This window comes from Bufo bufo, chromosome 8 (genome assembly GCF_905171765.1).
Source record: "Bufo bufo chromosome 8, aBufBuf1.1, whole genome shotgun sequence".
Lineage (NCBI taxonomy): Eukaryota > Metazoa > Chordata > Amphibia > Anura > Bufonidae > Bufo > Bufo bufo.
Genome location: NC_053396.1, coordinates 194,610,339 through 194,633,196, shown reverse-complemented (window position 1 = coordinate 194,633,196; position 22,858 = coordinate 194,610,339). Strand labels below are relative to the sequence as shown.

General features: G+C 49.8%; 1 protein-coding gene across 2 annotated transcripts; it reads right to left on the bottom strand.

The window, feature by feature from the left end:
• Positions 1 to 3,543: 3,543 nt before the first annotated feature.
• On the bottom strand, positions 3,544 to 18,733 carry TIMM50 (translocase of inner mitochondrial membrane 50). 2 transcript variants are annotated; one of them, XM_040405344.1, is made up of 11 exons: positions 18,551 to 18,733; positions 15,280 to 15,424; positions 15,135 to 15,166; positions 9,557 to 9,578; positions 8,691 to 8,749; positions 8,380 to 8,499; positions 7,101 to 7,205; positions 6,635 to 6,733; positions 6,249 to 6,405; positions 5,396 to 5,502; positions 3,544 to 3,799 (listed from the first exon to the last, which is right to left on the bottom strand). In XM_040405344.1, exons 1-11 carry the CDS (start codon positions 18,698 to 18,700, stop codon positions 3,695 to 3,697), a joined length of 1,101 nt encoding a protein of 366 aa, XP_040261278.1. In that variant the 5' UTR covers positions 18,701 to 18,733; the 3' UTR covers positions 3,544 to 3,694. The 2 variants fall into 2 exon arrangements, with proteins under 2 accessions (XP_040261278.1, XP_040261279.1); XM_040405345.1 differs by having other exon boundaries at positions 18,544 to 18,697.
• Between the last annotated feature and the right edge of the window lie 4,125 nt (positions 18,734 to 22,858).

Genomic DNA, 22,858 nt, shown 5'->3' with positions numbered 1-22,858 from the left:
GTGTTTAGGAGAAATAGGACTCTTTAAAATATGTAAATTAGGACTTAAGTGCACTGAGGGTGTGTCCTAGCCGCTCGGGGCACCTTTGCTACTCCGCTCCGTTTTCCAGGACGCCTGGCTTTGACAGTGAAGTGTCAGGGAAGCAGAGTGGATGGACTATGGTGCACCGGGTGCTTACGGCCCTCCCTTGGTGCACTTAAAAGCCCTAATTTGCCCATTTTAAAGCCTCTTTCACGCAAACGATATGGATTGGCGCAGGACGCGTTCAGTGAAACGCGCACCATTTCGCTAGCAAGTTCAGTCAGTTTTGCCTGCGTTCAACTCATTGAAATAAACGGGTCAGAATTCAGTGCGGTTTCTATGCGTTTGCTTCACGCATTGCACCCACATGGAAAACTCGCTCTTGTGAAAGGGGCCTTAAAACACTTGTTTCTCTACAAATCAGCAAAGGATAGGGAGAAGGTTTAATATTTTTTTTTTTCAGTCAGCGGGATCAACCCTACCAGGCATTATGACATGTTTGGTTGGGTTGATCCTGCATGCTGCGGTATTTGTCCGGTCGCCTCTCGGCATGTTTGCCGTGATGCGGCCGCATCTCCCGCCCGTCCCCATTATAGTGAATGGAGCTGAGCCGGACTTCCGGCAGCACACGTGTGCAAGCGTCAGTACTAGGGATGAGCCCATCCGAAGTCGATTCACATAACACTTTGTTTTAATACTGTACGGAGCAGGAGCTCTATACAGTATTACAATGTATTGGCTCCGATGAGCCGAAGTTATTGCTCCGCCAGACTTTGGGTAATAACTTCATAAATTAATTTGTACTGTAAAAAAACCATTTCCCGAACTCTGGTTGGGTTCCAACCTTGGAACCTTACCCAAGTTCGGGAAATGGTTTTTTACAGTACAAATTAATTTATGAAATTATTGAAGCAATAACTTCAGCTCATCGGAGCCAATACATTCTAATACTGTATAGAGCTCCTGCTCCGTACAGTATTAAAACAAAGTGTTATGCGAATCGACTTCGGAGGGCAAAGGAGAGCATGCTCCAATGCTAACATCAGGGGGGCTGCCTGGGAGAAAATATGGCTATGTCCAGGTTCAGCTCTGAACCCGGAGGACAACCCACTTAAAAGGGTTTTTCAGGATTTTGATACTGATGGTCTATCCTCCGGATACAATCCCGATATCAGATCAGCAGGGGCACTCCCATGCCACAAAGTGGCCTTCTTGCAGCACACCGCCATCCATTGTACAGAGGCTGTGCTTGGTTGTAGCTCAGCCCTTTTCACTTGAATAACCGATGAACATGATGTCACATGGCCCAGGAAGAGGCCGCAGCACTCACTGGAGCGACGCAGCCTTTCCATACAGGTCTGACCCCCGCCGATCTCATATTGATTACCCATCAACCAATATGAAAATCCCAGAGAACCCCTTTGCAGCGTAGCACGAGAAAACACGAGATTTACTGCTAATTGCCGCGCTGTATCGGCATGGCAAGTATAGACGCAGAACGGAAATCAGCAATGATACGCATGTGGCTAAGACTACTTTCACACTAGCGTTAATATTTTCCGGTATTGAGATCCGTCATAGGGTCTCAAAACCGAAAAAAAAAAAAAACTCTTCTGTTTTGTCCCCATTCATTGTCATTGGGGACAAAACGTAACTGAACAGAACGGAGCGCTCCGAAATGCATTCCGTTCCGTCTTCATAACGGAGAGCAAGCTGTGATTTGCTTTCCGTCCTGGGATGCGGAGCAAGACGGATCCGGCATTACCCACAATGCAAGTCAATGGGGACGGATCTGTTTTCTCTGCCACAATACAAAGCGGATCTGTCCCCCATTAACTTTCATTGGAGTTCGTGACGGATCCGTCTTGGCTATGTTAGAGATAATACAAATGGATCCGTTCATAACGGATGCAGATGGTCGTATTATCAGTAATGGAAGAGTTTTTGCTGAACCCTGCCGGATCCAACAAAAACACTAGTGTGAAAGTAGCCCAACTCCTATAGGCTGTAATGATCTTGAAAGCAGCACTTATACTTCTCAGCCGCAGAAGTACACGCGGGCGCAGAGACCGGCGACTGGCTGTCGCAGACACGAGACACAGCGCTGGCAAAGAATTGAGCACTAAGCAGATCAGACGGTCTAATACTGCACCAAGTCTATCAAAGTGGCCGATGCCGAATGAGAAATCGGCCTCATCTTTAGGGCTCGTGCACAGCATTGTATGTATTTTGCGGCCCGCAAAAAAAACGGATGACATCCGTGTGACATCTGTATTTTTTGCAGATCCATTGTAACAATGCCCGTCCTTGTCCGCAAAACGGACAAGAATGGGGTATGTTCTGTTTTTTTTGCAGAACGGAAGTACGGATACGGAATGTACATGGAGTCATTTCTGTTTTTTTGCGGCCCCATTGAGTTCCACATACGAGCCGCAAAAAAAATGGAACGGACACAGACAAAAAATTACATTTGTGTGCATGAGCTCTTACGCGGTTTAGTCTAGGTCAGGGATCAGCAACCATTAGCACTCCAGCTGCTGTGAAACTACAACTCCCAGCAAGCACACTTACATGGCTGTTCTTGTAACTCTCAAAAGTGGAAAGCGGATTCTGGGAGTCGTAGTCTCAGAACAGCTGGAGGTCGCTGATCCCTGGTCTAGGTTTATACCACCCACTAGTTGGCTTACTTTACACCAGAATTTTGCACACATTGGGGGAGATTTCTCAAAACTGGTGATAAGGAAAACTGGCTTATTTACGACCAATTAGAGTGATCCTTTCTTTCCCTAAAGGGGCTCTGAAGAATGAAAGGCGGACATGGATTGGTTGGTATGGGCAACTAAGCCGGTTTTCCTTTCCTGTTTGATACATTTCCCCATGGTCTTAAAGGAGTTATCCAGACATAGATAATGATAACCTATCCTCAGTACAGGTCATCAGCAGAGGTCCCGGTCCTGAAAACCCTGCCGGAGCTCTGGGGGTGCAGCCGCTTTCCAAGCACAGTGCTGTACCTTGTATAGTGGCTGTGTTTGGTATTGCAGCTCAGCCCCGTTGACTTCAATGGGACGGAGCTGCAACTAGGCCATGTGACCTATGTATGGCGATGTCACATGGCCTAGGAAGAGGCCACGGTGCTCACGGAGTGCCCAGCCTGTTCTAACAGCTGATCGGCGGGGACCCTTGTGTTGGACCCCCGCCGATCTCATTTTGATGACCTATCACGAGGACTCTCAGGAGCTACTCTGAGACCAGTGCATCTTGGTTTACTATGACCATTTGTTAACCTGTCACTTGCCAGGCATAAGCAGTGAGCAATGTTTCTATCCAAATGACTGGCGAGTGAGGGACAATCGCATTCTGCAGCCCCCATTATCAGGTTGTTACAGGTATGTCATATGACAGCAGCCACCAATAGCTACAGGGCTGTACACCGCCACAGCTAGTGGGCGATGCAGCCACGTAGGCGGCACAGTGCTGCGTACAATACATGGGCACAGGATTGGAATAATGACCGTGACCGGGTAAGTCTACAAAAAGGTTTATTTATATATTCACACGATGCAAACACATGTCCAATGGAAAGACGACTACGTCCCCTCTATATATACACAGGGATGGCGGGGCCGCTTCAGACTTGTCTGTCTTGTGTAGCCAAAAGGGGGCGATGTTGAGGTCACTGTTGCTTAGAGCGAGGCCAAAACCGTCCGGCGATAGAACCTAATGACATGGGCTGTCGTTTACTGAGCTGGGAAAGTTCTGCCAACCTCTGCTGCTCCTCCTGCGGGGAGAATAGAAAGTGATAGATATACAGTGCACAAGGCATAAGCCGGCCACTACAGGCCAATCCTATCTGCTGGGACTGAAGTGCTGCCCACAATACGCAGTATGTAATAGTCACTCGGTCTGTGAGACAACCCCTTTAAATGAGCGCCAATCGACCTGCACACAGCTGATCGGAGCAGACATATTGCCCGGCATCCTGGTTCTGATCAATGGTCAGGTAGGTTGATACACTGCGTGCATGCACGGCGAGAGAAATAACACTGACAATCTAGATACGGTCAAAGCATAAGTCTAATTTATTAGGTGGGGGCTTCACATTATATACCCTCCATAGTAGTGGGAGGAGTGGGCTCACATGATAGGAATGTAAACAGGGAACCTGTCACCGGGATTTTGTGTATAGAGCTGAGGACATGGGTTGCTAGATGGCCGCTAGCACATCCGCAATACCCAGTCCCCATAGCTCTGTGTGCTTTTATTGTTTAAAAAAAACAATTTGATACATATGCAAATTAACCTGAGATGAGTCCTGTCCCTGACTCATCTCACATACAGGACTCATCTCAGGTTAATTTGCATATGTATCAAATCATTTTTTTTTAAACAATAAAAGCACACAGAGCTATGGGGACTGGGTATTGCGGATGTGCTAGTGGCCATCTAGCAACCCATATCCTCAGCTCTATACACAAAATCCTGGTGACAGGTTCCCTTTAATTAAGGCTTATGTATGATAGACTTAGAGGAATTCCTGACGGTTTCAGGTTTTTGCTGCAAATAGTTTCAATCATAGAATGCATACTGGGGGTTGTCTCTCCGACAGTGACAAGCAAGTGTCCATTATATTCCATAACAAGAGGACCCTAAAGCACATCAGACAGATCTCTGGCGCCTGATGTCACAAGGTAGCAGGGGTGGATTCGCCATAGACCTTACAGGGAAATCTCCCGGTGGGCCGATGCCTCGGGGGGGGGGGGGTCGCCCCAGCCGTCCTCTCTGCCACTGACCGGGTACATAATGAGCTCTCAGTGGTAATTAAAGCTGTAAGAATCAGGTACTCATGTACCCGGCCAGCGACCGCACATGTCATCCTGAATTCATCTGCTGAGGCCCACATCTCACCTCCTGCTCCATAGACAACTGGAGGAGGAAGACAAAAGATGGCAGCTGTTGACGGCCACCACAGAGGAGCAGCTTTTGGGGCGTTATATTGTGCTACACTGTGTTATTTGGTTCTGCTGGGATGGTATTTTGCACTATGGCATGGTTGATTCCGCCTACTCGTGTTGCCCGGCCTTCTGTTAATTTGGACGTGCCGACAAAATGGGGCCACTTTTAGTTTTTTGTTCCCAGTCCGCCCCTGCACGGGAGGTAGACCAGGCAAGTCGTGGCTGCGTCCTCCGTGCTGGATTATTATCACGTCAACTAACCTTCTGAACCTCTAAGACTGGGTCTGCAACAGATGTTCAAATGTGCCCCCCTCTCTACCATTTAGTAGCTGATGGGTTAATCCGTACTGGTCGGCCCCTATAGTTAGATAGGTTTTCTCTAGGCGATGCACCCCCTCACATACACCATGGCCGCACTGTACCTGCTCCAGTTGGCTCTGTCGTCGTTTAAAAGCTTCTAAGGGATCTTCCTCCAGGGAGTAATTCTCCAGGACGGTGCGGACATCGCTTACACCGCTCGTGGCAATGGCTGCAGGAGGGGGGGGAGAAATGATGGGGGTTTATAGTGAACCAGTCAGCTACACACTGGAGACATCGCTGTCATTACCAGAGAACACTGGAGGGAAACCAAGCCGGCCACCTGGAGAAGGCTGCATTCTGAAGTGAATGGATCCAAACAAAACCTCATGAAGAAATCACGGCCAGCCGTCTTTGGAATTCCCACAGACGTGAATGGAGGGATCCACGTGGCGCATCTGTCCATTCACAGCCACAAGGAGGTGGAGCGCCGTTCTTGAGATAGGTGTGGGTCCCAGAGGTGACATGTGAATATAGATGGTGTTTCCTGTGCCTAATTAGGATATGGAGTCAACCTCCATTTTGGCCTTGATAATATAGTAGATTTCTGAGCTTATCAGCCCCCAGCAGGGAGAATACTTTCATTTTTGAGGGTAACGCATCTACAAAAGCCCCAATGCTCTTGCCCTTGTATAACTACGCACCATGGCATCTTGTAGGCCTGGGTCTGAATCTGACCAGGGCCACCATCAATCTAGAACTTGTATGTTCTCCTCTGGACCGCACTCTAAAACATGAAAAGGAGGCAACTGGCTTCCTATGAAACTGGCCCTATTGTGTGTCTGTGGGCTCCAATGAGACTGTGGAATAGGTTAGTGCCAATATATAGAGCGAGACTGGGGCCCTACAATGTACTAGACACAAGCCTACATCATGGTCATCACTTTATAGGAAGGTTCAAGTTGGTGCAACACTCACTTTTCAGGAAGGTGGTGAGGTCGTAAAGCGCCCGGTCCTCAGAGCTTCCGTCCCAGGACTTTATGGCGAGGCCGTTGTATGGCTGCAGTTTAAAGGCTTCTCTTTTGCAATCTACAATTACAACACGTGAGGGGTCCCTGTTCAGACACGAGATGTCCTGTAAACAGAACCACAATAGGTCAACACGCACCGCTCCGCTTCTCGTCTTCTGCTCCATTCACACCCTCCTGGAATCCGTATGCGTTTCATCTGCAGCCAGTCCTGTGACCGGGAACCACAGAGCTCCCACAATACAGCGGCGATCAGCAGGATGCTGAATTGATCCTTCATTAAAAAAGGCAGGACAGGTTGTCAGTATATAAACGAATGATACAAGGTAGTTGTACCTTTACATGGTGTCCATCTGAGTACCGGGTGGCGTCACGAAAAAGCCGGTACGATACAAAGCCGTGAGGGTCCAAGCTGTCGATGAGAGGGAATGCAGTCTGGAAAACAAAGCAAATTTTGCATAAAATGTTATACAAAATAAAATGTGCGCAGTTTTCTGGACAAGACAGCGGTCCGCAGATTGCGGATACGCAAAACACAGATACCGGCCGTGTGCGTTCCGCATTTTACGAAACAGTCCTATAATTATCCATAGTGCGGACAATAATAGGACGTGTTCTATATTTTTGCAGACACAGAATGCACATGGAGTAATAGCTGTTTTTTTTGCGGACCAATTGAAGTCAATGGTTCCGCATCCGGGCTGCAAAAAAAATAAATAAAAACGGAACAAATATGGAAAAAATATATATATATGTTCATGTGCATGAGCGAGAAAGACAGCAGAACAAGGCGCACACTTACCATGCCAGTTTCAGAGGTAAATATAACAATCTCGTACAGAGGCGCCAGCTGCTGGAACAAGTTGTCGATGCCGGACCGCTTCCTGAACCTCCATCCTGTTTCTAACTGAGAGCAGAGAACACCAGAGGGTCACAAGGACACACAACGCTGTTCTAACGACCATGTCCGGTATTACATCCTTCACTTGTACCGTGCTGAGGTGTAATACCAGCTCATGAACTGGTGACAGTTGTATAGCGGTGTATTATGTGTGTCAGTATTTAGCCTGTATTACATCAGGCGATTGTCGGGCCTATCATCGCTAACGAGCGCTCGTAGGAACGCTGGTTAGCGGTGATCTGCCTGTATAACACTGCCGCTGATTACCCGATGAGCGAGCAAACTCTCGTTCGTTGGGTAATTGGAATCTTTCGGCAGGTTTAGAAATCAATTGTTTGCCAGCGGAAGATCGTGGTGTCTAATAACAGTATGGGGATGAGCGATGGCATTAGTACTGTGGAGGAGATCACTGCACGTAATATATTGCAGCAGTCTCCTCCAAACAGGCAATTACTAGGAAGGAACGCTTTCTTTCCGACAATCGCCTGCCTGATCGCATAATGTAATACAGCCCTTGCACTGGCTCCAACACATGGAAAGACTTGGGGGCCGTTGTTAGTCTCCCAGCTGCCATGGCAGTCAGTTGGCATTCTGCGATCATGTCATGGCAGCACTGATGGGCTTACAGGGGAACAGACAGTATTACATGTGGCACCTGAGGGGTTAAATGGCCAGGAGTTAAAAGGGGGCTGTTCCGTTTGGACACTTGCCATATTAACAGGCCATGCCATAAACATCCGATAGGGGTGATGCCCAGAGGTGGGACCCACATCCATCTAAAAAAAAAAAAAAAAGGGACCCTATCTGGCACCGCCGTGAATGGACAGAAGTCCACGCATGCGCTGTTCTCTCCATTCAGTTCTATGAAGCTCCTGAAAATAGCCAAGACTTGGTTATTTCCGGAAGTCCCATAGAAGTGAATGGAGAGAGCTGCGCGTGTGCGGCGTCCTCTACATTCAAGGCATTGCATGACATGGCCTTGTTTTCTAGATAGGAGCAGATCATAGAGTTGAGACCCGCACCCATCGGACTGGGGTTATGCCACAAATGTCTGGATGGACATTGCGACATAATATTAATGCGTGATGCAGGAACGCTCCCCTCAGAGCAAAATTACAGCCTGGTGTGGCACATGCAGAGGACAACGGACCTGACAAGGTAACTGGTGGAGAAGACTTACCGACCACTCGGGATGCAGCAGGACATTTTTCAGCTCCAGTACCAGCGTGTATGGCGGCTGGTAATACGGCTCTTTCAATGGATCTGGCAGCAATTTGGGGCTTGTGGGTTCTATGATCATCTATGAAATGGAAAGAACAAAGACAGTCGGGGGTCAGCAACCTTTCCAGCACTACGGCAGCGTGCGCGCTTGCTTTCGGAGCATGCTGGGAGTTGTACTTTCACAGCAGCTGAAGTGTGTAAGGTTGCTAGGCCATGACATGGGTGGGTAAAATAATATGTCATGAGGGGGTTCAGCGAGGGGTAACTTACCTGCCGATAGTCTTTAAAGTATTTGTACGTCCTTTTAAACTGTTGTAGAACTGGAGGATCTGTAAGAGGGATGATGACGACCGGTTAAAAGGGGTTGCATGGGATGACAAAGCACGGCAGCCTCCAGAACACATCCCTGTCCATTGCCTGTATCTGGTAGTGCAGCGCAGTCAGGTGAACCCTGCACCATGTCTGGTAAAGAATCAAGGGGGTGCCATTTCAATCTGCTGGGGTGCCAAGAGTCTGACCTCACCGATAGATACTGAAGGCCTAACAAAGTCCCAGAAAACCCCTTTAAAGGAGTTGTCCAGGAAAAGAAAATCATTGCCGCTTTCTTACTTAAAGAGCGCCATACCTGTCCACCCACCCGAATGGAACAGACTTGCTGTGGACGGGGGAGGAGCTGTTTTTGGAAGACAACCTTTAGGCCTCATGCACATGACCGTATTTCTGGTCCGTGTCCAATCTGCATTTTTTGCTGATCGCACACGGACTCCGTAATTTCTATGGGTCGACAAATAAAAAGACAGTATATGGATGTCATCCGCCTGCAAATCATAGAACCTGTCCTATTTTGTGGACAAGAATAGGCTTTTTCTTTTAAAGTGGGTCCTGTGAAAATTGGGGGATGCACACAACCTGCTTCCTTATTTTGCAGATCCGCAATTTGACAGCAAAACAGATAAGGCCTTAATGTCAGATTCGGGGGGGGGGGGGGGGGGGGTCAGACCTCTAGGACTGTATGAAGTAGCACTGAAATCCACGTGTCACTATGGCTCTGGTCAGCGTTCTCCGGAAGCCATCCTTTCACCCTATTCCAACCCCTCTAATGTAATGCGCTTATAACAGAAGTTCCGTGTACTCACCATTGTCAAACTCATCGGGGATCTGGAAAAGATAAGGAGAGACGTTAAAGGGGGCGGCCAGGCGGACATCCACATATTATACAGAACAGAGGCCGTCCGGGACCCTATAGTAGCGTAGAAATGGCGCACACTTCACATTTATATGGACCTATTAACTGCTAGTGTATGAATAATGAAGGACATGGCTGTAGCTTTGAATAGCTGAGGTTCGGGGTCCGACTAGGGGAAACATCTGTAGGCAGTCTGTGTCTTTTACCCCACAGTATAGGCTTGTCTCGATGGGCGACGCACATTTGGTCCTATAAACAACAGGCACAATTATGCAGAAGACCTGATGGCGGGAACAATGGAGAAGTGTGCTGCTAAACCCACAGTAAACATCAAAGCCCAGAGACACCTAGGAGTGTGCCCGAAAGGGGCGACAAGTGTGGCGGTCACAACAAGGTGATACCCTGTGCATATCAAAGGCCAGGAGAGGATGCCGAGGTGTCAACAGGAAGCCAGAGATTAAAGGGTGGGCGACAGACAGACAGACCTGCTGCATGTCACAGACTGACGACTGCTGTTCCCATACGCCCCAAAGACCTTACCCTTAAACTAGACCCTCTTCATGGCAAGTGGTGCGAAACGCCATCCTTATCTGCATATGGGTGACAACTACTGCTTCTATACAAGTTGTCAGCTTTCATTACATCTCATCGCTAGGATATGCCACCAATGTCAGGGACCCGCACCCATCTCTAGAAGAACGGCCTCCGAAAGTGAAGGAGAGGACCGTGCAAGCCTTGTGTGCTCTCTATTCATTTCTATGGCAGTTCTAAATGCAGCCAAGCGAGAAGTGTGCTCGGCTATTTTCCGAAGTCCCATAAAAATTTCGGCGGAGCGCCCCGTGAGCGAGCAGCCACCGCTCTATTCCTTTCTACGGAGCTCGGCTATTTTCGGCCCTCCTATAGAAATTAATGGAGGGTGGCCACACATGCAGGGCTGCTCTCTGCTCATTTTGGAGACTGGTACAGGTCCTAGAGGGGGCCCCACACCAATCCCACATTAGCGGCATATCCTAGACGCATCCCCTTTAAGTGGTAAAGCAGCCCTAGTTATACAGCAACTTAGGAAGGCTGCTTTCACATCTGCGTTGCACTTCCATACCATGAACGGATGCAGCCGGTTGTACTATTATAACGGAAGCGTTTTGCGATCCCCTGCTGGATCTCAAGACCGGACAGCAAAAACGCAGATGTGAAAGTAGCCTCAGAAAGTTGGGCTGTAGAGGCACCAATATGTCACCCAGCTTTCCCAAACTCATATATGAGAATTTCTACCAATTTGACAGAAGGGGTGGGCGACAGGTTGACTTTATGGGGATATACCCTACAGGGGAGTCGCTGGATGGGAAGGGGGGCTGTACTACCACTGCTACCAGTGTTTTTCTATCCAGATTATACCTCAGTGCAGTACAGTCTTCAAAGCGTGGGAAAGATGCTCGGAGCTTCCTCTTCACATACCCTTCCTAATAACTGTAAATGGGGCTTTATGCCTTCTGTCCGACATCCTCCCCCTGCTTCAAAGAGGAGCGAGAGGAAGCTGCGGGGCCGGTGGCACAAGTCCCCGCGTCAGGGAGGGACACACTTGTCACCTGACTGTAAAGTGGGCCCCATTATACATGGTGTGTGATATTCCCACACTAAAGCCCATACAAGCCTGGGAACAAATTGCACACAGGCCAAAGTAAAAAGGGTTAACATGCCTCTAATATATAAAGGGCCACGACACCCAAAGTCTCGCTGCTGATCAGATTTTTACCAATTAACTCATCGTGGAGGGGCTACATGTGAGCTCCCATATCATTATCGCACAGACCCAGTGAAATCCTCATCTACCACATGTAATAACCCCCAATGTGACCTGTAGAGTTGTATGCTGTAGTCTTATGTGGCGTAGGGACCGCAAACACCAGCTCTGCACCCGCAGGTTCATGCAGGACCCTCAGTGACCCGCGTCCCTCAGATTTCCTCCCATACTCATTTGTAAGGTGGAACCCAATCACTTCAGTCTTCAGTGAGATTCCGAAGGACATGAAGAACCCGGCCATCGATCAGAGCTGCTGATCCCACATATACTGCGTGTACTGACATCTCATGTCTACGGGGATCAGCCCGACGCTCCTCTAACCTCTCAGTAAACGGCAGAGACGATGGCCCCCAACAGATCTGACCCCTGAAAACTGCTGGCGGGGAGAGCAGTGTACGCATACCCATGTGCATGCTTGTTACATGGTCAAGCCACCAGAATTTTAATGCTCCTGGCACCATAGGTACATACTATGGGAAAGGTGGGGGTCCAGGGTTTATGGAGACAGCCAACAGTAAAGATCAGGCAGGTTGGACATGATTCTGTCCGGTCCTTAATTTCCCTATACATAAGCGGCGCTAGGTTCCTGACAGCTGCTCATCTCCCTTGGCTTATCCAAACAAGCATATGGGGGACCTTCAGAGGAGCTCATTACCTGATCTCCCCTCCTCCGTAACATGTTGGACTGGATAATAGTAGTTTAGGAAATAAGCCATCATCCTAATCCATGGGGCCACTCTTACAGGGGTAGCCCACTTTCCTGACTTGTATGTGACTAATAAAGGGAACTATCCGGGCCCCTTGTCCAGACTGACATCACCATTAATGTAGTCAGGTGCAGTGGTCTAATTATAGGGGGTCACGGATCACACGTTCCACCAGTTCCCATAGTCCAGGGGCCACAGGTCTTAATTTTAGTATCTGGTCTGGGGTCTTAAGCTGGATTTACACAGACCAACATGCTGCCCGATTATCGTTCCTACGAATGCTCATTCCCTATAATCTGCCCGTCTAAGGCTACTTTCACACTTGCGGCAGAGTGCCTGCCGGATCCGGCAAAACGTATGCCAACTGATGGCATCTGTAAGACTGATCAGGATCCTGATCCGTCTTACAAATGTCTGATCATTTAAGAAATGCATTGAAATGCCGGATCCGTCTTTCCGGTGTCATCCGGCAAAACGGATCCAGCATTTATTTTTTTTCACCTTTTTTTTCGGTCTGCACATGCGCAGGATCCGGGACTAATACATTCCTATGGGAAAAAATGCCGGATTCAGGCAAGTCTTCAGTTTTTTTCGCCGGAGATAAAACCGTAGCTTGCTGCGGTTTTATCTTTTGCCTGATCAGTCAAAAAGACTGAACTGAAGACATCCTGAACGGATTGCTCTCCATTCAGAATGCATGGGGACATGCCTGATCAGTTCTTTTCCGGCATTGAGCCCTTTTGACGGAACTCAGTGCCGGAAAAGAATAACGCTAGTGTGAAAGTACCCTAAAGGTGCCGCGAATTACCCAATGATCGAGCAAAATGATGGGAGGGGTGGACACCTCCAGACGGTCTAAACAGCGATCTGCTGCCCAAGAGTAATGATTTACTATGAGCACAAGCGATAGCAACAGCCAACGCTCGTCCTTACACTGTGGAGGCGATCGCTGCATGTAACTGCAGCACTTCACTTCCACTTAACAAGCAGCCGGCTGTCGGGAAGGCACGCTTCCTTCCCGACAATCGGCTGCTCCTTGGATAGTGGGGTTACATGCTGCATTATATGGCTGATGTGTGCGCCACCATCACCCCAGCCTCCTCCGGAGTTTGTGACACGGCCGCTCTGTGTGCACTTCCCCCTTTAGCCGATACATGCTCAGGAGTTGGGGGTTGCACCGAAAAGCTTGGCGTAGGGCCCTGCGGTGCGCAGCGGACCCTGCCCCGCTGTTAGTATGCATGTGACAAAGCAGCCCGTCAAATTCTCTACCGCACGGGCCTCCTAGGATCAGGAAGATGCATCACATGCTTGTATCCCATGACCCTCCACGAGTGATGTCACTATGGACAAGATGCTGGACGGCCATGGAAGTCGTTTCTGCGTTATATCGGAACAAATAAAAAAAATAAAAAATAAAAAACCAAGGTCAAGGACAACTTCATCTGTGACTGTGTGTACAGTATAACATAACTTGTCCAGACTACACCGGGCGGAAACTGATTAGAGTAATAAGAATATAAGAGGACCTCCTGGAAACTGGTGACTCAGCGGACAACGCTAGCCTGTAATGTATTATGAAGAATAGGAAGACTGCCCCCTAGTGGGACATCATACATGTGCCCATCACCACCTACAGTATAAGATACTGACTATTAAATCTACATCTGCAGAGGAGAAGGATTTGTACGTAGGCAGAGCCTGGTATGTGCTGCGATATACGTGTTACAGACCACGTGCTTCATCTGGAAAAGACTAGATGTAAAAGCCGCTGCCTAATCTGAGCCTACCTTCTACACAGAGGAGCGCTGCCCCCTAGTGGTGCATCCGCTGAAACGCTTCTCCACACAGCTATCTCCCAAGGAAGAGAACCATCTCACCAGCGCCATCTACTGGAAGTGGCTCCCTACCAATCAAAATCCGACTTTCCAACAAGCCTTGGGATTTGACAAGCGAGATACCCATCCGTAGACAGCTGTTTTGGGCGGTGCTTGCCCCTCGTTAGTACAGGGCAGGACTCTGGCTGGCTCAATGCACATAGGAAACTACTTCCAATAGGTGGCGCTAGCGAGATGGTTCTCCTTCTTGGGAGATAACACTCTCTGCAGCGTTGTCCATGGAGCACTTCCTGCCACTCTCCGTACGGGACCGGTCTCTTTAAGGAGATTCGGCACCATGCCTATTCCACACAGACCACAAACCCGCAGAACTATATCTAAAATGCCCCTGCCGGAGAAACACGGCTAACCTTTATTGTCCTACATGTTGGGAGTCGTAGTTTTGCAACAGCTGGAAAGGGAAGCTGCCTTGATCCAAGACTTCTAACCGTTATTAGCCATATTTTAGGTCAATCCTATGAATATCATCTTCCTACAGAAAAAATGGCCGCCATTACACTGCCCGAGGGACGCACATTGAGAACATTTGGGGGTTAGCGCACATATAATGAACTGCAGTTGTGCTACAAGTGGGTTTCCCCAGTTCTTTGAGTTCTCCTGTTCTCATTGGTGGATGCAGGGAGACAACCACTGATGGCAACCATGACGGTTCACATACAGAAGGTTACTACTCGGCTTATAAATCTAAGGGGCGTTCCCCCCACAGGGACCCCCCTCTATCCCCTAATCCCTATCTGGGGAGCCAAATCTCATGGTGCTGTCTCTGTGGACCAATTCATCCCAATGGGGCTGCAAAAGATGCGGACAGCACACCCATCTGCCGCCCGTATCGTAAGTCCGTTCCGCGGAAACACAAAAAATGGAACATGTCTGATTCTTCTCTGTTTTGAGGACAAGAATAGGACTTTTCTCTAGATGGGCGGGAGGTTTGGAGGCGGCACGTTCACAGCCAGATCCATGTTTTACGGACCGCAAAACACAGCCGTTTTCATGAGGCCTTATATGTTGAGTGCGGAAGCCGGGTGACAACCCCTAAGTGCACCGTAATGGCTGCCACTTATTGAGTGCAGGTAGAGAGCCCCTTTATGTGCATCGTGCAGGTTCAGACCACTCCAGCATCTTTACCTGATTCCCCTCCTCGTCCACTGAGCTGCTACCTGCAAACAGAATAGACAAGATGTCAGAAAGACCAGGAAAGAGACAAGTCATCTCCCCCAATGCCCACGAGACCCCCCCCCTCCCCCCAGTACACAACATGGGGGGTCCTCACCAAATGTATACACCATAAAGCCGCCCCCCAAGATGCCCAGAACCCCAGTCGCTCGCAGGACGATCTTTTTAGCTCTGGCTTTGTTTTCCTTCTGCTTCTTCTGCTGTTCCTCTGATTCGGGGTTACTCTGGGGGTCTTCAGAGGTCTGCGGGGTGGAGAGAGAGGTGATCAGCTGAAGAAACAGTATGAGGCGGTGATAGGGGAGCAGGGGCGTTTCCAAATGAGTGAGGGGCAGGAGTAAGAGTGGGGGGGGGGGGGGTGAATGGTGTAGAAAGCATGGGGTGAAGAGAGGGGACCACACCAGTATGTACAGAAGGGTGGCCATCAGGGCAAAAGAAGGCGATGAAACGCCACTTGCACTAATATTTTTGCGCACGCGGTGTTGATAAAGTCGCACGCATGCAGTGAAAATCCGTGATAACTTAGCCCCATAGTGTACATATACTTACATTTATTAGAGGGGCGTTTTTCCCGTCATCTGCCCGCCAGGATTTTATTTCATTTTTAATACATTTGGAAACTGTTTAAAAATTGTGAAAAAAAAAAAAAAATGGCCTCCTGAAATCCAACGCATAAGGCTCCATTCACATGTCCGCAAATGGATCCGCATCCGTTCCGCAATTGTGCGGACCCATTCATTCAGTGTGCTGTCCGCATCCGCATTTCCGAAGCCCTCCGCCGATCTTCCGGTCCGCGGCTCCAGTGAAAAAAAAAATAGAACATGTCCTATTCTTGTCCGCAATAGGCATTTCTATGAGGGTGTCGGGCGGGTGTATCGCGGATCCGCAATACACTACGGGGCCTTCCATTAGAGGTCTACGTCAAGAGTCCTTCCGACATCTACCTGCTACGGAGAGACGCACGTATCCCCTTCTATAGGCATACGGTGGGAGCGTTGCCTCCGGCACTGGGGCTCCTGGTGATGGAGGTGCCCTAGGGTCCAGCCGCTCTCTGCCGTCTGAAGTCCATGCCCCCCTTCTCCAGCTGACAGCACCTCGGGAGCCCCCAGCGACATAACTGTGCGGAGCTTTCCTGGCATACACCGGTACATGCTAAGCGTAGTGACAATCTGTGATGTGAACAGGCCCAATAACGTGTAAACCACTGGGACAAGAGATTCAACCGCTCACCAAGCACAGCGCCTTCCATTGTGTAGTGGCAGTGCTTGGTATTGCAGCCCAGGATGCCCTTGAATGCCAGGTGAGAGATGAATGTGACATCACTGGCCAGCTGATCGGGGGAGGTGGTGGGAGTCGGACCCCTCCCCCCCGATCAGATATTGATGACTAGGCTTGAGTGAATCAGATCCGGACCGCTCTACCCGAACCCGATTCACTTAGTTTCGTGCCTGTGACGTCAGTCCGGTTCTGCGCATAAATTTCTGTTTCAAAATCCGAAGTCGAACTCGGGTTTGTGCCTCAGTTCAGCTTCGGATTTTAAAACAGTAATTTATGCGCAGAACCGGACTGTGACATCACAGGCACGAAACTAAGTGAATCTTGCGTTACTTGTGGCGAGAAGAAGGCGGCCTCGGTGGAGCCCATACATTTTACTGCGGTACAGAGCAAATAGAGCGGTCCGGACCCGATTCGCTCAAGTCCATCGATTACCGATCCTGCGGACTGTCCATCGACATCCAAAACTCGGACAAAACGTACACGTTTTAATTTCAATCCATCAAAGCCACGTCCCTAAGGCCTCTTGCACACAAAAAAAAATAATTTCCGTTTCTGTTTTTTTGCGGTTTGTATGCGGAACCATTCACTTCAATGAGTCCGCAAAAACAAAAGAAGGTACTCCGTATGCATTCCATATATCCGTATTTCTGTTCAAAGATAGAACTTGTCCTATTATTGCCTGCAAATCACGTTCCGTGGCTCCATTTAAGTCAATGGTTGCGCAAAAAAACCCGGAATGTACTCCGTATGTCTTCCGTATCCGTTCCGTTTTTGCGGAACCATCTATTGAAAATGTTATGCCCAGCCCAATTTTTTTGTGTACTTAGTGTTTAAACATTATTGTATGCTTCCGTTCGCGATCTGTAAAAAAACGGATCACAAACGGAAACCAAACAGAAAAACAGAACGGAGGCGGAGACACTACTGAAACAATAAAACTAAAAATGGAAAAACGGACCGCAAAATACAGAGAAAGCCATGTGGTCGTGTGCAAGAGGCCTAAGGCAGGGATCTTCAACCTCCGGCACTCCAGCTGTCCTGAAACTACAACTCCCAGAATCCTCCTTTCACTTCTGTAGGAGTTACAAGAACAGCCGAGTAAGTTTGCATGCTGGGAGTTGTAGTTTCACAGCGGCTGGAGTGCCGAAGGTTGCTGATCCCTGCTCTAAGGGTATGTCTACAATGGAGGCGGCTGGGATCACAGCGCAACGATCATCCCATAGAAATGGATAGGGTCTCAGAGAGTCACGTGTGTGCGACCACAGCGACCCCTCTGCTGGGAGCGCAGAAGCTGCACACGTGACACTGCAATCCCATTCATTTCTATGGGATCACCGCTATGCTGCGATCCTGCCCGTGTCAGCTAGTCTAATCGTATTACTGAGTCGCTATGTGGCGGTAATGGCAGTGGTCGTGGCGGTATGGTTAGGGCTTTGTCTAGAGGTGTCACTGGTAATACTGGTTCAGTGTGGAGGTATTATTTGACCCTGGTATAGCGGTGTTATTTAAAGCCCATCTGTCAGCAGATCTGTACCCATGACACCGGCTGACCTGTTACATGTGCACTTGGCAGCTGAAGACATCCGTGTTGGTCCCATGTTCATATGTGCCCGCATTGCTGAGAAAAATGATGTTTTACCATATGCAAATGAGCCTCCAGGAGCAACATGGGCGTTACCGTTACACCGAGAGGCTCTGCTCTCTCTGCAACCGCCACTCCCTCTGCACTTTGACAAGGCCGGCAGTGTAAATGTGATCACTCCCAGCCCCGTCAATCAAAGTGAAGAGGGCACCGCAGTTGCAGAGAGAGCAGAGCCTCTAGGTGTAATGGCAACGCCCCCATTGCTCCTAGAGGCTCATTTTTCTCAGTAGTGAGGGCACATATGAACATGGGACCAACACAGATGTCTTCAGCTGCCGAGTGCACATGTGACAGGTGTGTATAAGTGATGGTGGGGGGTGCACTGTATGTCTCCGCCTTACACCCCACTATTTGTAGGTGAAGGGCAGCACGTGGGGCCCTGACAGTGCCAGGTCTATAGGGGGAGGTCACAGGGTGACAGGTCAGTGACAGGTGACTCTCTACCTCTCACCTTCTGCTGGCCCCGCAGCTTGTCCTGCAGCACAGCCCCGGTCACGCTCTCCCCCGGCTCGCTGCTCAGCTGTCGGTTTCCCAGCAGTGCCCGGCTAGATACCAGTAACCGCACCGACCTCCCGCACGCAGGCACCAGCGAGGCCGCCATCTTTCTGGCACTGCAGGCGACAGCCTGAGCCAATCCCAGGGAAACCGGGGGAAGTGACGGCAACCAATCGGAACCGCGGGAGCAAACAGCCAATCAAACGCCGACAGAGAACAGCCAATAGGAGAGGAGAATGCGGCTCAGTATGTGAGAACCTGAAAGACGCGGCGGCCTCAATGTCAGGGCGCGGCGGCCATGTTGTGTGTGGCGGAGCGGCTGGCCATAGCGGCTGCACAGTTATAAAACGGCGCTGGCTGAGGGCTGAGCCCGGGGGCCCAATGGTTTGGTAATCCTGTTCAACCGAAAAGGGAAAAAATATTTCCACGTGACGTGCATTACCTGATAGTCCGGCAGTATGTCCTCCGGGTAATGATATAATATACTCCTGTGCCAACACTTGTGTTTAATAGTCTGGAATTTCCCACATTTTAGCCCTTAGGTAGTGGAGTATGTGCTGGATTATCGGAAGCTTAGTGATTTAGAAACTTTATGCATTGTTTTATTACATCCAGGTATGGTACGACATTATTCTGTCAGTTACACACAGCGCCTCCAGAATAGTGACAGCGCCTCCAGAATAGTGACAGTCACAGCGCCTCCAGAATAGTGACAGTCACAGAGCCTCCAGAATAGTGACAGCGCCTCCAGAATAGTGACAGTCACAGCGCCTCCAGAATAGTGACAGCGCCTCCAGAATAGTGACAGCGCCTCCAGAATAGTGACAGTCACAGAGCCTCCAGAATAGTGACAGTGCCTCCGGAATAGTGACAGTCACAGAGCCTCCAGAATAGTGACAGTCACAGAGCCTCCAGAATAGTGACAGCGCCTCCAGAATAGTGACAGTCACAGCGCCTCCAGAATAGTGACAGCGCCTCCAGAATAGTGACAGTCACAGCGCCTCCAGAATAGTGACAGCGCCTCCAGAATAGTGACAGCGCCTCCAGAATAGTGACAGCGCCTCCAGAATAGTGACAGTCACAGAGCCTCCAGAATAGTGACAGTGCCTCCGGAATAGTGACAGTCACAGAGCCTCCAGAATAGTGACAGCGCCTCCAGAATAGTGACAGTCACAGCGCCTCCAGAATAGTGACAGCGCCTCCAGAATAGTGACAGTCACAGCGCCTCCAGAATAGTGACAGCGCCTCCAGAATAGTGACAGAGCCTCCAGAATAGTGACAGCGCCTCCAGAATAGTGACAGCGCCTCCAGAATAGTGACAGCGCCTCCAGAATAGTGACAGCGCCTCCAGAATAGTGACAGTCACAGAGCCTCCAGAATAGTGACAGAGCCTCCGGAATAGTGACAGTCACAGAGCCTCCAGAATAGTGACAGTCACAGCGCCTCCAGAATAGTGACCGTCACAGCGCCTCCAGAATAGTGACAGTCACAGCGCCTCCAGAATAGTGACAGTCACAGCGCCTCCAGAATAGTGACAGTCACAGCGCCTCCAGAATAGTGACAGTCACAGCGCCTCCAGAATAGTGACAGTCACAGCGCCTCCAGAATAGTGACAGTCACAGCGCCTCCAGAATAGTGACAGTCACAGCGCCTCCACAATAGTGACAGCGCCTCCAGAATAGTGACAGTCACAGCGCCTCCAGAATAGTGACAGCACCTCCAGAATAGTGACAGAGCTTCCAGAATAGTGACAGTCACAGCACCTCCAGAATAGTGACAGCACCTCCAGAATAGTGACAGAGCTTCCAGAATAGTGACAGTCACAGCGCCTCCAGAATAGTGACAGAGCCTCCAGAATAGTGACAGTGACAGCGCCTCCAGAATAGTGACAGAGCCTCCAGAATAGTGACAGTCACAGCGCCTCCAGAATAGTGACAGAGCCTCCAGAATAGTGACAGTCACAGCGCCTCCAGAATAGTGACAGCGCCTCCAGAATAGTGACAGTCACAGCGCCTCCAGAATAGTGACAGCGCCTCCAGAATAGTGACAGTGCCTCCAGAATAGTGACAGTCACAGCGCCTCCAGAATAGTGACAGTCACAGCGCCTCCAGAATAGTGACAGTCACAGCGCCTCCAGAATAGTGACAGCGCCTCCAGAATAGTGACAGTCACAGTGCCTCCAGAATAGTGACAGTCACAGAGCCTCCAGAATAGTGACAGTCACAGCGCCTCCGGAATGGTGACAGTCACAGCGCCTCCAGAATAGTGACAGTCACAGCGCCTCCAGAATAGTGACAGTCACAGCGCCTCCAGAATAGTGACAGTCACAGCGCCTCCGGAATAGTGACAGTCACAGAGCCTCCGGAATAGTGACAGTCACAGCGCCTCCGGAATAGTGACAGTCACAGCGCCTCCGGAATAGTGACAGTCACAGCGCCTCCGGAATAGTGACAGTCACAGCGCCTCCTGAATAGTGACAGTCACAGCGCCTCCAGAATAGTGACAGCGCCTCCAGAATAGTGACAGTCACAGAGCCTCCAGAATAGTGACAGTGCCTCCGGAATAGTGACAGTCCACAGAGCCTCCAGAATAGTGACAGTCACAGAGCCTCCAGAATAGTGACAGTCACAGCGCCTCCAGAATAGTGACAGTCACAGCGCCTCCAGAATAGTGACAGTCACAGCGCCTCCAGAATAGTGACAGTCACAGAGCCTCCAGAATAGTGACAGTCACAGTGCCTCCAGAATAGTGACAGTCACAGTGCCTCCAGAATAGTGACAGTCACGGCGCCTCCAGAATAGTGACAGTCACGGTGCCTCCAGAATAGTGACAGCGCCTCCAGAATAGTGAAAGTCATGGTGCCTCCAGAATAGTGACAGTCACAGAGCCTCCAGAAAAGTGACAGTCACAGTGCCTCCAGAATAGTGACAGTCACAGCACCTCCAGAATAGTGACAGTCACAGCACCTCCAGAATAGTGACAGTCACGGTGCCTCCAGAATAGTGACAGTCACTGTGCCACCAGAGTAGCGACAGACTGACAGTCACGGTGCCTCCAGAATAGTGACAGCGCCTCCAGAATAGTGAAAGTCACGGTGCCTCCAGAATAGTGACAGTCACGGTGCCTCCAGAAAAGTGCCAGTCACAGAGCCTCCAGAATAGTGACAGCACCTCCAGAATAGTGACAGCCACAGCGCCTCCAGAATAGTGACAGTCATGGCGCCTCCAGAATAGTGACAGTCACAGCACCTCCAGAATAGTGACAGTCACAGTGCCTCCAGAATAGTGACAGTCACAGCGCCTCCAGAATAGTGACAGTCACAGCGCCTCCAGAATAGTGACAGTCACAGTGCCTCCAGAATAGTGTCAGTCACAGTGCCTCCAGAATAGTGACAGTCACAGAGCCTCCAGAATAGTGACAGCGCCTCCAGAATAGTGACAGTCACAGCACCTCCAGAATAGTGACAGCGCCTCCAGAATAGTGACAGTCACAGTGCCTCCAGAATAGTGACAGTCACAGTGCCTCCAGAATAGTGACAGTCACTGTGCCTCCAGAATAGTGACAGTCACAGAGCCTCCAGAATAGTGACAGTCACGGCGCCTCCAGAATAGTGACAGTCACGGTGCCTCCAGAATAGTAACAGCGCCTCCAGAATAGTGAACGTCATGGTGCTTCAAGAATAGTGACAGTCACAACGCCTCCAGAATAGTGACAGTGACAGAGCCTCCAGAATAGTGACAGAGCCTCCAGAATAGTGACAGTCACAGCGCCTCTGGAATAGTGACAGTCACAGCACCTCTAGAATAGTGACAGTCACAGCGCCTCCAGAATAGTGACAGTCACAGCGCTTCCAGAATAGTGACAGTCACAGCGCCTCCAGAATAGTGACAGTCACAGCGCCTCCAGAATAGTGACAGTCACAGTACCTCCAGAATAGTGACAGTCACAGAGCCTCCAGAATAGTGACAGTCACATTGCCTCCGGAATAGTGACAGTCACAGTGCCTCCGGAATAGTGACAGTCACAGAGCCTCCAGAATAGTGACAGTCACAGCGCCTCCAGAATAGTGACAGTCACAGTACCTCCAGAATAGTGACAGTCACAGAGCCTCCAGAATAGTGACAGTTACAGCGCCTCCAGAATAGTGACAGTCACAGTGCCTCTAGAATAGTGACAGTCACAGTGCCTCTAGAATAGTGACAGTCACAGCCCCTCCAGGCGTTCTTGTGCACCATCTTTAGAAGAGGCTTCCTTCTGGGACGAC

Bases quoted from the DNA above. Each gene is read 5' to 3' on its own strand.
- TIMM50 (XM_040405344.1), bottom strand. From the start codon at position 18,700: ATGGCGGCCTCGCTGGTGCCTGCGTGCGGGAGGTCGGTGCGGTTACTG. The intron at 8,750-9,556 runs GTGAGTACACGG...TCCCTCTTACAG, and splicing joins CCCCGATGAGTTTGACAATG to ATCCTCCAGTTCTACAACAG. The intron at 3,800-5,395 runs GTACAGTGCGGC...TTCTCCCCGCAG, and splicing joins GACAGAGCCAACTGGAGCAG to GAGGAGCAGCAGAGGTTGGC.